Source organism: Camelus dromedarius, chromosome 12, assembly GCF_036321535.1.
Source record: "Camelus dromedarius isolate mCamDro1 chromosome 12, mCamDro1.pat, whole genome shotgun sequence".
Classification (NCBI taxonomy): Eukaryota; Metazoa; Chordata; class Mammalia; order Artiodactyla; family Camelidae; genus Camelus; species Camelus dromedarius.
This window is the reverse complement of record NC_087447.1, coordinates 10,502,260-10,519,302: the sequence shown is the minus strand read 5'-3', so window position 1 is coordinate 10,519,302 and position 17,043 is coordinate 10,502,260. Positions and strand designations below refer to the sequence as shown.

The 17,043-nt window shown below is 38.0% G+C and overlaps 1 protein-coding gene and 1 non-coding gene across 2 annotated transcripts; both read left to right on the top strand.

Moving 5' to 3' along the window:
• The first annotated feature begins 438 nt into the window (after positions 1–438).
• On the top strand, positions 439–16,384 carry MS4A3 (membrane spanning 4-domains A3). Its single transcript, XM_064491860.1, has 6 exons — positions 439–532; positions 2,755–2,920; positions 7,292–7,348; positions 10,446–10,604; positions 12,020–12,121; positions 16,328–16,384. Exons 2-6 carry the CDS (start codon positions 2,771–2,773, stop codon positions 16,382–16,384), a joined length of 525 nt encoding a protein of 174 aa, XP_064347930.1. The 5' UTR covers positions 439–532; positions 2,755–2,770.
• Positions 9,292–9,398, top strand: LOC116155525 (U6 spliceosomal RNA). The gene has a single exon (XR_004139411.1). It is a non-coding gene; the product is annotated as a U6 spliceosomal RNA (small nuclear RNA).
• Positions 16,385–17,043: the final 659 nt, after the last annotated feature.

Sequence of the window (17,043 nt, the reverse complement as noted above, 5' to 3'; positions counted from 1 at the left end):
CATGCATTTAAACTATAATTTGCATCATTTTTATAGCAAATTAATGAACCTTTCTCAGCCTGTGCAAATTAAATGTGAGAATGAACCACCCTCCCTCCTCCAGATGCCACTTTTACAATCTGACTGTCTCACCTTACTCTGCACATAACTGGTCTACCTCCATTCTTCAGTCCTTTCCCACCCATCTACCCATATTTTCTGCTTCTATTCTTGTTCTAACAGTGTATTAAGCAATATCTCAAAGCCAGAAGACAGTTACTCCTGACACCAATTTCCTAACCAACACCAAACCTTCAGGAAGCACAGTGAAATCCTAGATGCCGCAGACCCCCTCGTGGTCAGCACGCTCTGCAGTCCGCCAACGAAACACTCGCACTGACTCCTCTCAAGTGTTGTGTAAAGCAAAGCTACGTTAAGCCTGTGTTAAAAGAGGCTGCTGTTTTCCAGAAAAGCAAGTGTTACTGAGTATCTCCTACTAGCGATGAGATGGACTTGAGAAGAAAGAATTCTATTACGGCTTGAAGCCTCCAAGGTAAACCCCGTAGATTCTCTCTCTGCCGTAAGCCCCCTTGCCTTGCTGTCTGTTAGAGGTGCCACGCAGTGGGCCACTGAGGACATCTGTGAAGTTTTTTGTTTGGTTGCTGAATAGTGATCTGGAACATTTCGCTATAAAGATGGCTTCCTCTTAGAATGTGGTTGTTACTCTGATGCTATGGTGAAACATGTTAGACATAATTATGTAGTTTTTTTTTTTTTTGGGAAAACGTGGACACACACTCCTTAGATATATTAAATGGCTGCACCCAAATGTGGCTGCCAGCTCTGGTAATGAAGGATGGTCTGGACATACTTGAGATATGGGATTCGGTGAGTGAGTTTCTGCGTAGCTCAGAGGGACAGGAATGATACTTGAGAGCCAGACTAGGTTCTCATCCTTAGCTCCTCAAATTTCTGGCCGCGTGGCCTTGGGCAAGGTGCTTACTCCTCTGATGCTCAGCTTCTTTATCTGTAAAGTGGAAAGGACCATAGCAGTAGCACCCTTCACATGGCTATTGTGAGAGGTCGATTGGTCAACACTTAGAACAATGCTTGGTACACACTGAAAGCTAGAGGGGTGAACTTGGCTGAGGGGTTCTTAGGAAATCTACACTTCTCCCATTTAAAAAAATAAATTGACCAAATTCTAGAAGACAGTTTATTTTACCAGGAAGCTGAAAATTCTCCCTGATACTTAATGTTATTTTAAAAAGTCAAGTTAAATAATGTTTAGAAAAAATTTCCTCCCTCCAGAACTGCTCTGGAGTTTCTGTGCATGAGAGGTTCCAATCCTTGCAAATATTTTTTTTTCTATTATTCTCTGTAAAGCATGGCTACATCAGGCTGGACCAAAAGTTTGTTTATTTATTAGACAGGTATTAGCCGAGTGCCCGCATATGACAGACACTGAGGTTGGCACTGGAGTTACAATGATGAAAAGGCAGAGAGATGCAGACAGGTAGCCAGTCAGACTGATGAGTGTTTGAGGAGGGAAGTAGAGGAAATTCTGAGAGTGACTAAAAGGGATGCTTCATCCAGACTTGGCCAGGACTGAAAATGTGAGTATGACGATGAAATGAAAGTACGACAGGGGGGTTGAGACCCAGTCTAGCAGCAGAGCAGAAAGTATTTAGATGGAGCTTGAGGGGGAATGTATCTCAGGAAGAAGGGACTAGTGCTGAGAAGGGTTCAAGACTTTCACGAGCTGGACACTTGGGAGGATTGAAGGAAATAAAACAGGGCATGAGCTTTGAGACCGGGAAGGGTGAGGAAGGAAGCTGGAAATACAACCAAGTAACCATCTGATGCTGAAGAAGCAACGCTCCCCACACTGCCTACATTTTAGCATATTAGATATTCTACCTAAAATGTATGCCGATTTCCCAATGGCTAATTTTTTAGCCTGGACTTTGCGATGTTAATATGAAATTAAAATTATTTCCATTTTACAGATGTGAACACGGAGATTCCCACGACTAGGTCATACAACTAGCAAGTGGTCAGATTTGGATTTGCACCTGGCGCTTAGACCCTCTCCGTTGTTCTGTACTGCTCTCCAGAAAGGTCTTTTCCATATAGTGTTCTATAATATAATGGCTTAAAAAGTGATGGACCCCAAAGTAGATGTCTCAAGTAGAATCTGAGCTCATTTATGAGCTGTATAAGTTCGGGAAAGTTGCTCAACCTGTCCGTGCCTCCACTTTCCCATCTTTAAAATGGGAATAATAATACTGCAACATAAAGCTGTTGGAGGGATTAAACATGTTAATACAGTCACAGAACCTAGCCAGTGCTTAGCACACAGCAGTAAGTATTCAATAAATAATGTCTATTATTATTACCAGAATGTGGCAAAAGCTATCTTCCTCACATAAGAGATCACTGCTCAGAGAAACCATATGTATGGATGTCCAGGATTGAAGAGAGTCAGGGACTACCTAATCCGTATCCATGCATGGAAAAATGAGAAAGGAATTGCTTGTAACTGTTTCAAAGTTAAGTGATGTACCCAGGCCTCCTATAATGACTTGATGATGTCTATTACTCCAAGACAAACTGGAATTAAACAACATAAAAACTCTATTATTCTGCACCCCTGTTTCATTTGTGGAGAGTTATTTTGAGGGCTGGACAAAACCGAACCCTTCTGTTGCACCTAAAAAGTATTATCAGCTAGCAGGGAAAACATCAAAGTTTTGGATTTCTTTTCTATGACAGCCATCACTGACCCCAAATGGCGTCCCAAGAAGTGGATAATGCAGAGCTGGGGACTGCCTCAGCAGGTGCCCCAGGAAGCCAGGGGGAACCGGAGGTGGTGAATAATTCTGTCTACCGGCCCATTCATAAGTCACAAAATTACCAAGAGGAACTACAAGCCCTTGGGGTAAGTCAGCCTTGGTTAAATAATTGGTTTAACAGAAAGAGACTCACAGACATAGAAAACAAACTTATGGTTACCAGAGAGGGGGAAAGAGGCAAGGGAGGGATAATTGGGAGTTTGGGATGAGCAGATATAAACTACTCTGTACGGAATAGATAAACAACAAGGTCCTACCATAGAGCACAGAAAACTACATTCAATGGCTTGTGGTAACCTGTAGTGAAAAAGAATATGAAAAAGAATATGTATATATTTATATGTATACCCGAATCGCTGTGCTGAACACCAGAAACTAATACAACAATGTAAATCAACTATATTTTAATTTTAAAAATGGGAAAAAATAAAATAAAATAAAACATGATCCAGCTTGACAAATACAAGAAAAAAAATTGGTTTAAGAAGGAAGAAAATAACTATCACGTGGAAAACCTTGCTTTTGCCCATAAGGGGGAACTTCTGAGTCACTCATCGCTGACAGCGATGTTCCTCTAAGCATATTTAAGCAATGATGCTGTTCCTGGGGCATGTTTTAGACCCAACGCATGGAAATGCAAAGGCATAATCTCATGGTAGGAAACATCCTATCAGTGTTGGAGAATGGACTCCAATCCAACTGTCCACATCAGGAGGCTGGGCCCCTTGAACTCTTATTCCATATTTTAAATTTAAAAAATGGGTTGAGGGAAAGGCTGAGTAGGATGCTGTGTACAGTCTGCCTGCCTTCATCGTATCATGGCCCTAGAGCATGCTGGGAAGATAGTTCCACCCAATCTGCCTTATCAGCTGCCTCTCCTTCCCTCTGCTGACACTCTGTGAATGGACTTTGTGAGAATGAACAGAAGTGGAAGGGGGATGGGGTATTGCCACTGGAATTGGTGGGAAATCACATGGGACAAAAACCTCTCAGACTAGGCTCTTGTCTAGTTAATTTAGGCTTGATTTCTTTTTTTTTTTTGGTTCTATAAACTTTATTTTTCAAAATTATTTTATTTATTTATTTTTTTATTGAAGTATAGTCAGTTACAGTGTTTCCATTTCTGGTGTACAGCATAACGTCCCATTTACACACACACACACACACACATATTCATTTTCATATTTTTTTCACTAAAGGTCATTACAAAATACTGACTATAGTTCCCTGTGCTATACACAAGAAATTTGTTTTTTAATCTATTTTTATGTATAGGAGTTAATATTTGCAAATTTCAAACTTCCAAATTTATCCCTTCCCACCCTCTTGATTTTTTTAAACATTGCAAGCCCGGATATCTCCTTTCTGAGGAAAACTAAAGTGGTTTCTTCCCAGTGTACACTAGTATACGACTATTTATGCTTTCCTTTCTTTTTACAGACTATCCAGATCTTGAATGGAGCAATAATTCTGGCTCTGGGTGCTTTGATGAGCATCTTACAAAACTTACCCCTTGTCTCCACGCACTTTTTCTTGATCGTCTCCACGGGCTATCCACTATGGGGCGGTATAGCTGTGAGTATTCAATAGCCTGACCATAGATCATTTCTTAGTCACCGCTGCTAGAAATGTCTTTAAGTGTTGTTGGTAGGTTATGTGAAGGTTGCATGCTGTGGGCTTGATTTGTAGTTCTTGACACAAACAAGGTATAAAAACAAAGCGCCTTTCCTTCCGATGAAAAGAAATCGTTATTTGCTGAGTGCAGATTTAATCCCAAACGTTAACTTAATATCCATGTATTAAATTTATGGATACTTGAAATGGAAAATGAAGATTGGTGAATTGCCTTGTGGTACAGGAGAGAATCCCAATTTGGGCAATGAGATTTGCCTGTTGATTACTGTCTGAAAATCAGAAGAGTAATTCCCCCTCTTTGGATCAAAATGTAATCAGTAAACTAGGCTTTGGGTGTAGGTGTTTTAAAAAAATTATTTATGATGCAAATGAACCTGTTTGCAAAACAGAAACAGACTCACAAACATAGAAAAAACAAACTTACAGTTAGTTACCAAAGGGGAAAGGGGTTGGGGGGTTAATTAGGAGTTTAGGACTAGCAGATACAAATTATTATATATAATATAGATAAACAACAAGTTCCTACTATATAGTACAGGGAACTATATTCAATATCTTATAATAACCTATAATGAAAAAGAATATATATTTATAAAATTAAATATATATAGACTATATATTTAGAATATATATAAATATAGAATATATATTTAAGGAATTAAAGAAGATATATAAGAATATTTATTTATGTATAAGACTGAATCACTATATTGGTCACCAGAAACTAACACAATGTTGTAAATCAAGCATACTTCAATAAAAATTATTTATTCAGCTTTGTCTTTTGATCATCACCCACCTGATGCTTCATTTTTTAAAAAGTGGTTAATAGGAACTGTTTATTATTCAGTCACTTTTTGTTTTGGGCTTATTCTGGTGCTAGACCTTTGAGAATTTATGCATGTTCAGTCCAAGACTGAACATGTGAACAAAGATGCTTCCATGAACTCTAAGATGGGAAAGTTTAGGTGAAAAAAGTGAATAGAACACATAATTGGGAAATTAAGAAGAAAGACATTGATAACAAGTCCTGGGCTCTAATTTATTCATTCATTTTAATTTTATTACTCTTATTTTTCAAATCACTGAATTTCAGACAGCCTTTAAAAAGAAATTGCTCATAATTTGGTCAAAATTTCCTGGCCCAAGTCAGATCTCATATTCTGACCAAAGATTGTATTCTGTTTCTGGATACAGTCCAAACCCATAACTTGGACTTAACATTTCTGAAATTTTTAGACAGTTAATATCATTTTGACGGAGTAGTTTGAATTTGAATTTTTCGAGAAAACCTGGGGTGCACACTTACTCAGCATACTGAGTCTCGACCTACGTGGAAAATTTCCGTATTGCAGAAAATAGAATAATGAAATATTTCAATTATTTAAGCAGAAAAGAGTTTTCTTGTCTCCGAAAGTGAGGTCAGTCTGTTGAAAAAAGTGCCATGGTCAGGGAACCAGAGTTTCCCTTTTTTAGCGTCCTTAATAGTAAGATTCAAATCTGACCATTGGATTCCTGTTTCTGGATCCTTTTCTCTGGCTCTGTATCACCTACAGAACAAAGCCTAAGGTCCACTACGTGGCACAAAGCCCTTCCTGGCTGGCCTTACCTGCAGCTGTACCCTCCTCTCCCTCCCCTTCCCTCTGGGAACGTGCCTGCTGTGTATTGACTGTGTGAGTCCCTCTCTCGGCCCAATCTTCCTCTTACTAATCCTCCTTAACTGTATGACTTTGGAAAAGATATTTGAACTCTCGTCCTTCAGTTTCAGTTTCCGCACTAGAGTGGAGGAAATGATAGGGGGACCTTCTCTTTGGGTTAGTGTAAAATTAAATGGAATAATGTGTATAAAAACCTTAGCTATTGTTGATCATTTGGGTGCTTGCTGTGCGCTGGGCACACATCTAAGCCCTCTCTGTGTATGTTTTCATTTTATTCCCAAGACTATAAGGAAAGTAATAGTAACACACGGATATGCACATCTCTATTTTACAGAAAAAGAAACTGAGGCAAAGAGGGGGTTGATAATTTGTCTAAGGTTACAAAATGAGTAAGGGCTGAGGATAGGATCTTGACCACAAAGCTACAGTGACTTGGGTTTCCTGTGATAACCTCTTTGTTATTTGAAATAGAATTCAAACTTGTCCCCTTCAGGTTCAGCCAGAATTCAATAATTGAATTGTGATTTAATTCATGATTTTGGCAATTTTCCCCTCAAATTACAGGAGTGACTTGGTAAATGGCTGTGCGGTTTAGAAGGTAAAAAACAGAATAAAGTTTTAAGAAAACCATGAACATTGCAGAGAATTCAATTTATCAAAATTAGAGTCCTGGAAACAATAGCACATCAAAATAATAATTTAAGAATTAGTGGATATAGACACTGAGATGTATAAAAGATCTTTTAAAACATCCTAGTCCAATAATTTAGGCCCATGCCTAAAGCTTGGGTAAGAACATGAGAATGTTATTAAATATATATGTGTATGTAAATAAATATTATTTACATTTAATATAGACACAAAGATACATTGTATTTTTACTATATGCTGTTAAAATACACACACCCACATAAGCCTGTGAAAGGCAAGACAAAAAACAAAATTGAGTTTCTTATAAATTTACTCAAAATTTAAACTACTTTAAAATTTTATTCAAATAAAATGATGGAGCAACGTTAAGTATAATTTTGTGGTTTAGAACGTGAACTTGAAAAGGAAGTTTTGTACAACTATTGCTAGATATCTGCTAACCCAGGAAGGGCCAAAAGAAGGTGGTTGAGACTTAATATTCCTTTATCTATTTCACTTCCTATTTTCAAACAGTTTATTGTTTCAGGAGTCTTATCTGTCATAGCCGGGAAAAAGCCCACAAAAGAATGGGTAAGTGCCAGCTCTTCCTCTTTTTCTACGATCATAAAAGTAGAAATAAGTCATGCGTTGCTAGTAGGAGAGTCGAGGCGGGTGGCTCCAGCTGACCCTGAGTCTTATTTAACGCCCAAGAAAATTGAGTTTCTTTTCTTAAGACGTTCAGATGGTGGACTCTCAGAAAATCATACAGATTGTGAATATGATTACTGGGAGGATTACTATGAATATTTGATGAATTTGAAACAGAAAAAGGCTCCTGTATGTGTGTGTGTTCTTAAATTTAACCAATTCTGATTATTTTGAGTGGACACTCTCCCACCATCAGTTTCACAGCTGAAAGCCAAACAGTCTATTCATTTAGTGTTCATTAAACACTTACTAATTCTCTATTACGTGTTCCCACGAGATCATCTACCCATTTACACTACTTTCCTAGCCCATTCGCCTTTATATTCTATCCTCAAATATCAATCCCTTTTTTCCCTCTTCTTTTCTCTCTGTTGACTGCCTTGCTTCCTATTCTGAGAAACTCAAGCCATCAGGAGAGATACTTCAGACTGCCACTCTACCTACTTCATGGGCCAGATCTGTACTGATATATATATATTTTTCATTCTAACCTCTTACCACAGGTGACCCTTCTGTGATTTTCTTCAAAGCCAGCACCCCTTCTTGAATACTGATTCCATTCCTTATTTCCCATGCAAGTGCATCACTCCGATTCTCTTTCAACTTAATCTTTTTAATCAGCCTATAAGCATCCAGTTACTGCTCTTGGTGCAAGAGAGAAACTACCTTGACCTTATTCTCTCCTGTGAACTACATGCACAATTTGTTTTTCCTTCTATCGCTAAACTTCCTTTAGGAATGATCTACATTCTGTCTCCAATTCCTATCTACCCAGTTTCAACTAAACCCACTCTGCTAAGGCTTGGTTTTCTTCTCCATCACACCTCCATAACTGGTCTCTTTAAGATCACTGAAGACATCCACACTGGTAACACAGAGCTCAGTTCTCACTCTTCATCTAACTTGACCCATCAACAACATGGTCATTCCTCCTTCCAATACGTTCTTCACTTGGCTTCCAGGACACCTTGGTTGGTTGCTTTTCCTTCTGTCTTGTTTTGTTCCTCCTTCTAAAACTTCCCTACTTAGTTCTTCTTCCCCCCAACACTTTAATGTTGGAGTGTCCCAGAGCTTAGTTCTTTGTCACCTGCTTTCCTCACTCCTTTGGTGATGTCCACCATTCTCATGGCTTCAAATGGCGCCGACACGCCCACAACCCTGAAGTAAACACTTCCAGCCTGCATCTCTCCTGTAGCAACAGACTGGCATACCTGATTGCTTAGAGTTCTAAAAGGCTCAAAACTCAACCCCTAGCCTTCCTCCTCAAACCATCTCCATCCACTGTCTTCTTCACATCAACTGATGGGAATCCCATCCTTCCAGATTCCCAGACTCCAAACCTTAGAGTTAGCTCAGATTCTGCTTTCTTTTGTTGACAAAGAATTAATCAGTGGATCTAAAACAGAAATGGAAAATTTTATTTGAGCCAAATTTGAAAATTATAATCCAGGAAGAGCATCTCAGAAAACTCTGAGAACTGTCCCACCCATTAGCAATCAAGGCACCATTATATGCTTTTTTTTTTTTTTGAGACAGAGGGCTGTACATCAAATGGTGTATTATTTACAGTTTACATAATCCAGACCTAAGTTCCCTGTGATCCCTTATCAGATCAAGAAGAAAGTTTGCCTTTAAGGAACCATCTTGTTGGTGCTAGAAGGATGTTGCTCTCCACAGTTGAGCAGGTATTCCTGCCGATGGGGAGGTTTGGTCGATGCACAAGGCAGATACACAGTGCATAGCTGGGGGAGAGAAGAGGCCAAAGGGCAGAGAAGACTTTTTGTTTGTTTAAAGTTTTCTTGTCTTGCCATAAAATATGAATTTTAATGCTCACTTTGGCAGCACATATACTAAAACTGGAACAATACAGAGAAGATTAGCATGGCCCCTGCACAAGGATGGCACGCAAATTTGTGGAGCGTTCCATATTTTTGAGATTTGCAAATGTTAACCATTATACACAAAAATAGGTAAAAGACACATTTCTTCTGTAGAGCACAGGGAACTGTATTCAATATCTTGTAATAACCTTTAATGAAAAAGACAATGAAAATGAATATATGTATATATATGCATGACTGGGACATTGCGCTGCACAACAGAAATTGACACATTGTAACTGACTTTACTTCAATGAAAGTATGAATTTTACTTCACACTTTGACAATCTTGAATCCAGTTTGTCAGCAAATGCTGTTGGCCCTACGTTCAAGCTATATCTGAGTTTGACCTTTCCTTATCTTTCTACTGATTGCACCATCTCCTCTCCACCCTCTCTCTTAGTTGGGCTCCTTGCGCCCATCCTAGGCCCTCTCTAAACTAGACTCACTTGAGATATTCGTGTTCCTTTAAAATAGAAGTCTAATGGTGTCGCCACTTGGCTGTAAATCCTCTAGTGGTGCTATGTTTTCTTCACGGTAAGAACCAAAGTCCTTCCCATGACCTGCAGGGCCCTACGTGGCCTGGCTCTCTGTTCAGTCTCCATCATCATTTTCTAATATTGTGTGCTTTGGTCACTCCTCCCCAGCAACTCACCCCCTTGCTTCCCTGGGACACACCTGGAACACTCTGACCTCAGGCCTTTGAACCGTCTGCAAGGATGTTCCTCCAGACATCCTCCTGGCTGACTCCCTCTACTCTTTAATGCCTCTCCCCAGGTGTCATTCTATTTAATCTCACTAACCTCCCTCTGGATTTCCAGGTCCTGCTTTATTTCACTCTATTATCCCATGGCACTTAATCACTTTAGCAAACGCTATATAATTTACCTATTAGTATGCGTAATTGTTTTCTTTGTCTTTTCTGCTAGAACGTAAGCCCCATGAGGGTGGGAAATCTTTGCTGACTGATGTTTCTCCAGTACCTAGGAAATAGCTGGGTGTGTGAACCACTTTCTGTGGAAATTTATCTAAATGAATTGTAGCCAAAGGAATGAAGGATCTGCTGCCTATGTTAATTGATGTTTCTTTTTCCTTTTTAGATAGAAAGGAGTTTCGGGATGAACATTGCCAGTACTACAATTGCACTGGTCGGGCTTGTTTTTCTTTCAATGAATTTAGCAGTGAATAACCCATCACTCAAGAATTGTCAGTCTTTCCAGCCACCTGACTTATGTATTTACAAGGAAGCCTCATCAAACGTATGCCTTTAAAAATTATGTGTAATTATAAAATACTTTGACCAGTCCAATGTCTAGAAAATAACACATCAGGTCCCATACTGCCTTGATTTGAATCTTGGCTGCCATTAATGAGCTCTGTAATGAAGGGGAAAATGAGATAATTCCTCTGTGTTTCAATTTTCTCCTCTTTGAAATGGGATCAGTGATAGTATCAGTCTTACAGGATTGGCGTAAAGATTACATAAATTAATATTTGATAAACAATGAAAACGGGGCACATTGTGCTTCATTACTGCTTCTACTGCTACTACTCGTACTATTACATTTCCCAGGGAGATTACATTTTAAAAAATTTATTTCACATCTTGCTCGATGAAACTAACTTGGGAGATTTACAATTGTCTCTGTGGTCTGGGATTTTCGAATAATGACGCCTTGGAGTTTTAAATGGCTTCACTTTTGAATTTATTTGAGTATGGTGTTTCAAAAGGGACCTTCTTTAATAACTTTTCCAAAATTTTTTTTTGTTTATGTTTAGGTGTTCTCCTTCTTCTGAGATCAACTCAGAAATTAATATTTTCCTCTAAATTTGTCCATTTTCACTGTAATTAGCTGTCATTTACTGCCTTACTCTTAATCCTTCTGTTTGCTGATACTACTTATGGCAGTTTGCATCCTCACTTTTTTTCTTAAAGATTTTTTGTGGGGGGGAGGTAAGTAGGTTTATTCATTTATTTTTTTAGAGTAGGTACTGGGGATTGAACCCCAGACCTTGTGCATGCTAAGCATGCGCTCTACCACTTGAGTTATACCCTCCACCCATCCTCACTTTCTTCACTGTACTTTTAATGATCTATGTATATATTTATATGGGTTTGACTTTTTTTGTGGACTTGGGGGTGTTTTCCCTCCAGAGCAATTTTGCATTTGCTCCATCTAGGTGCCTCAGTTATAAAAGAAGTCTCATTAGTCCAGTAATTATGTGTTTAATTGTTGAGCTTAGTGTGTTAGTTTTGCAGGGATAGTATAAATGCCTTAACCTCTAGGAAGTACTAGTGATGACGTGGGGGAGGGGTCACTGCTGTCCCTTTTACTAAACCGCCTACTCATCTCCTTCGTTTACTCCTATTCCAATTGGTAGACCTTAGTGATAGGGTCGGCGTTTCGTCCTCCACAGCTTCGTCCCACCACGACTTCTTCATGTACATTGATATAGAAAAGTAACACATCCCTCTTTCCAGGACAAATGTTTCCATGCTTTTAGACGGACTTTGTGCCTTGTATAGAGTGTTGATGTGTGGCTGTGTATTAAATTTGTGATGTGCTTGGATCTGTTTTATGGGAGGGAGGTGTTATAGCTTGGTTTCCTGCTAACATTTGTTTCCCCTCTGAATGCTTCTGCTGGGTTTAATATGAGGCATCATATCTCCCAGGGCCTTGTGTCCATCATGCTGATCCTCACCTTGCTGGAACTGTGCACAGCCAGCTCTATCTCAGTCAAGTGGTGCAAAGCAAACTGTAGTCCTTTGAGAAAGGTAAGTTTGTTTAAATCACTAAAAATTCCTGTGGTCTGCAGCTTCCCTCTAGGGTTTGAGGTTGTCGCTAATTCTTGCAATTGGAAAGACATTTTTATGTGATAATGATTTGTGGGGTTCCTTGAGTTAGAGACGGTATAAATGTTAGACTTGGAATGACGGCTGGAAAAGAATTCTGATGTAAAAATACAAAAGGAAGCTGTGTATTTCATGTTTAAGAGCGTACATTTTTTTACACAAATAGGCATTATTTCTTATAACTTGTCATATTTTAGCTTTATACCCAGGAAAAATCACAAGTCCTTTCTAGATTTTAGATATCTTAATTATAAAATGAAAATGTTTCTATTCATTCATTTCTGGTGTTTGTTGTAAGGACTATGTATGTAATACTTGACCACAGTAATAGTTAGTGAATATGACTGGCAATGATCATGATGATAATAGGAAAGGATGGAAGGAGAGAGAGGTGATGGTCCTATTCTTGGAGATTAATGTTGTTCTCTTTTCCAGGCAATTTTCTCATCTCTCAATTCTGTGGAGTCAAGAATGCCTCCTAATGAAAGCAAATCTGAGACAAAGAAAATTCAGTCTTAAATCTCCAAAGAGTCAGTACTCCATCCAAGAACTCAAGAGAGCATGAGCCCGTGAAACACATGGCACCATGCCATGGAGCCGTCATGGCATTGATCATGAGAAGCTTGGACATTGGACTCAATCCTTTCCGTCCTAACTGTAACTCCCACTATGAATCCTAGGTATGGAAGGACAAATACGCTCTTCTGAGCATTCTTTGTTTTGTAACTTCTGTGATCACCACTCTAAAATTGTTCCCAGAAGTTGGTGCTCTTTTTCCTAAGGTTGACAAAAGACAAGAATAATTCCTATTTCATGTATTCTTTCTAAAATCCAACTTCCAAACCCCCCCCATGAGAAGGAAAAATGAGTGAAATTTTTTTCCATGACAGAAAAATGCTTCTTGACTTTAGCTGACATGAGCATTGTAAAAACTGTCCAAAAATTCTCACCATAATCATTAAGATAAATTTTTACTATGTTTGGGATGAGAAGATGATGTCTTGGAGATTTTACTTCAATCAGCTGCTGAGTTCACACAAGCCCAGATACAAAAATAATGGCTTAGATTGGAGTCTCTGAGAGTAAAATCAGTATTTGTTCTTCAAAGGACAGTGAGAATCTGCAATACAGAGAAGTTAAGAGTAAGGGCTTTAGAATATTACAGATCTGGATGCAAATTCTGCTACTGTCACTTATTATCTGTGTGAACTTGAGCAAGTGCCTTAATCCCTCTGACCTATGTTTCCTCATCTGTAAAATAAGTGTTATAGGACCAACTACCCCATCAGTTGTTATGATGATTAAATAAAAATAAAGCACGTGTGAAACAGCCCCTCAACATCTGGTAATGACGTTGCCATCGCTGTTGGTCTTGTGCTGTTAAGGCTGAGGTGAAGTTGTGGTCAGATATGCAGGAAAGATGGCAGAAACCCTCACCTTGCATTGTGGCTCCTCCCTTTCCCTCCAGGGACATTAATGACCATCTTTTCAAGTGACAATTTGATGTTCTTTCTGATCTGTCTGGCTCCTGGTTTTTATATCTACTGCTCAAGGATCCTTCCTTCCTTCCTTCCTTCCTCCCTCCCTCCCTCTCTTCCTTCCTTCCTTTCTTTTTTCCTTCCTTCCTTCCTTTTCTTCCTTTCTTTTTTTTTAATTAAAGTATAGTTGGTTTACAATGTTGTGTTAATTTCTAGTGTACAGCATAGTGATTCATTTATACATATATATTCCTTTTCATATCTTTTTCCATTATAGACTATTACAAGGCATTGAATATAGTTTCCTGTGGGGATGTTTATTTCTGATCTATAAATTAACTTCCTTCTCTTGACAGGGAACTGAGTCATCCACAAAGTCCATAAATTCATACCTGTAAGTTACTCTTAGCTCCTTGTTCATCATATGTGTAATGATTTTTCTGTCACCTTCTCTACTAATTCTTGTCTCTCTTCTTCAGAAAATATACAGATTTCTGAAATAGACATAATTTCTGAAGAAATGCATATATAAAAATTATATATATATTTGTTATTTATATAATTTATTTGTTTTTCAGTCCATTCAACAATGATTTAGAAAGTGCCTACTATGTGCTATGTCCTGTGCATACAATAGAGAATGGTACACAGTCTCTGTTCTCCAGTCACTTTTTGTGGGTGATACAGACCCACAGAAACAGATCATCACAACATGGAGCAGTAAGGGCTCTGATAGGAAGCATGAGCCTTGGGAAGCACCTGGGAAGCATGTCTAACCCAGGTGAAAGGGGATGTCCGTGACAACTTTTCAGAAGACTTTTCTTCTAAACTGAGATATGAAAGATGACTGGGAGTCAGCATGATGAAGGGAAAAAGGAATATGCGGAACACATGCAAAACCCCTAAGCTAGAGAGATTAGGGGATATTCAAGGAACAAACAAGACACTTGAGTGTGTCTAACACTGATGCATGAGTTAGCATGAGATAGCAAGACATAAGTTTGGAGAGAGAAGTGTACGCATCACAGGAGATTTTAAGACAGAGCAGCTCTGTGAATCTTAAGAAGTAATTGAAGATGTATGCCGTGGTGTTGAACTGGCTTACATTGCCTTGTGAGTGCTGATTTGTTATTTTCAGGGAGAACAGGTCAACATAATTTTGGTCGCTAGGAATTGGTTATGGTGGGAGTGTTTACTTCACAGAGGTTGGCAAAAGCCACAAGTCACATTCCTGTGCCCATCCCCACCCTCCAACCCTAGAAAGCCAGTTGTTAAATATTTACCAGCACATCACTGAATAAGCTGGACTGGTCATGGACTTGAAATTTTAAAATATCATCGCGTTTGCAATGTAGAGTGTTCTGGAAGGAGTGGGTGAAGAGAAGAGTGTTGGTTAGGCATCTGATACGGTAAACCAAGCAATTGGTGAAAGTGTACAACTTCAGTAAGAGGAAAGGTCTTTATAGTAACATTTGTATTGTCATTTTTTTTTTATTATTTATGTCTGCTCTTCTGTTACTTTATAAGTAATTTATTTCTTTATATTTTTCCAAATATATCTGCTAACATATTTTGATCAACACATTTGACATCCTGTAGTGAACACTGTGATTGTCTCTCCAGCATCCATTCTGTCTGTCCCCAGATTGAGGGCAACCTGGAGATTTTGGTGGAGTTACCCTCATTCTGTGCTCCAGGGATATACTGTGATAAAAGTAAATCCATCAGAACAACTCCACTTATAATTGTGTTAGTCCATGAAATTCTTCTGACCCAGGCTTGACTCAGCTGTGGAGTCATCATTATGAGGCTTAAAAAAAAAAAAAACTTATTTTTTTAACTTTCTTAACCATTTTTTAAATTGAAGTATAGTTGATTCACAATATTGTGTTCATTTCATATTTCATTATAGTGATTCACTTTTCAAAAACTGAAATATAGTTGATTTATAATATTGTTAGTTTCAGGTGTACAGCAAAGTGATTCAGTTATACATATATATTTTTCAGATTTTTTTTCCATCCTAGGTTATGATGAGGTATAGAATATAGTTCCCTGTGCTAGTCAGTAAAACTCTGTTGCTTGTCTCTTTTTTGTATAGCAGTTTGTATCTGTTAATCTCATACCTCAACTTTATCCCTCCCCTCTTTCCCCTTCAGTAACCATAAGTTTATGAAATATGGCCTTCCCTTTCATCATATTTGTGAATTGAGATAAAACTAGAACTAAAAGTTGTTAGTGGCCATTACAAAAACCAGCCTCATTATTAATCTGAAGGCAGTATAAGAGAATTTCAGAGAATAGAAATCAAACTCGAACTACACCTGAAACTTAATCTACATCTAGAATTGGAAGTCTCATGAGGTACCCTGTATTTTTATTATTTAAGTAATATGTTTTTGCAAATATCTTCTCCCATTCTGATTTTGCTTTATTTAGATTTTTTAAATTAACTTTTGTTATGTCTCCACCAGTACAGTGATTGTGATCATATTTATTCACTTTTCATCATGATCTTTACATTTTGTCTTTTGTGCAAGAAAATCGCCCTTACTTCCAGGCCATGAAGGCATTATTATACCTTTTCTTTTTAAAGTTTAAAGTTTTATATTATAAACATTAATACAGCTGTAATTTAATTTTCCTGTAGAGTGACATTACTTTTACTATTAGCAGCAGCAGCAGCATCCTTCTGGCAAGCCAGTAATTCCAGACCTTTTCATTGAATATCCCGTCATTTGCCATATTCAAGTTTACATACATGCATGCAACTATTTGAGAAATCCCTACTATTCCAAAAACGATTTTATTGTTGTGAATGTACCACATTGTTTTAGATGCATCATATAATTATTTCCATTATCATAGAGGACAAATTTCTCCATGTGATTTTCTTTTTGTCATTTTCAGGATATGCTTGGATTTCCATGTTTCTATATGAATTTTTAAAATCACTTGTTAAAGCTGTAGCATATTTTGCAATTTGGACTTAAAATCATAGACCACTTTGGGGGGAATTGAAATATTATTTTTACGATTTATAATATTAAGTGGTATTATTTGTAGACTCTTACTGCATACCTTATATTATTCTTTTTAATTACATAATTTTTCCTTTCAAGATCTTGCTCATCTTTTGTCATATTTACATCTACAAATGAAGGCAGTTCCTTTCTCTCTTGAAGATCATTACACACCTTTACATTTTTTTCTCTCATTGAATTGGCATTGGACAACTTCTGTAACATTGGAAAGAGGAAGAGTATTTGCTGTTTCACTTCTATATGTTGTTTGCACTTGAGTGTGTGAGTGTGTGTGTGTGAGAGAGAGAGTACGTAGAGTTATTATTGCAGATATTCAATAAAA

Coding starts and splice junctions, on each gene's coding strand:
- MS4A3 (XM_064491860.1), top strand. CDS start 2,771: ATGGCGTCCCAAGAAGTGGATAATGCAGAGCTGGGGACTGCCTCAGCA. Junction 2,921..7,291: donor AGGAACTACAAGCCCTTGGG/GTAAGTCAGCCT, acceptor ATTTTCAAACAG/TTTATTGTTTCAGGAGTCTT. Junction 12,122..16,327: donor ACTGTAGTCCTTTGAGAAAG/GTAAGTTTGTTT, acceptor ATTTTCCTGTAG/AGTGACATTACTTTTACTAT.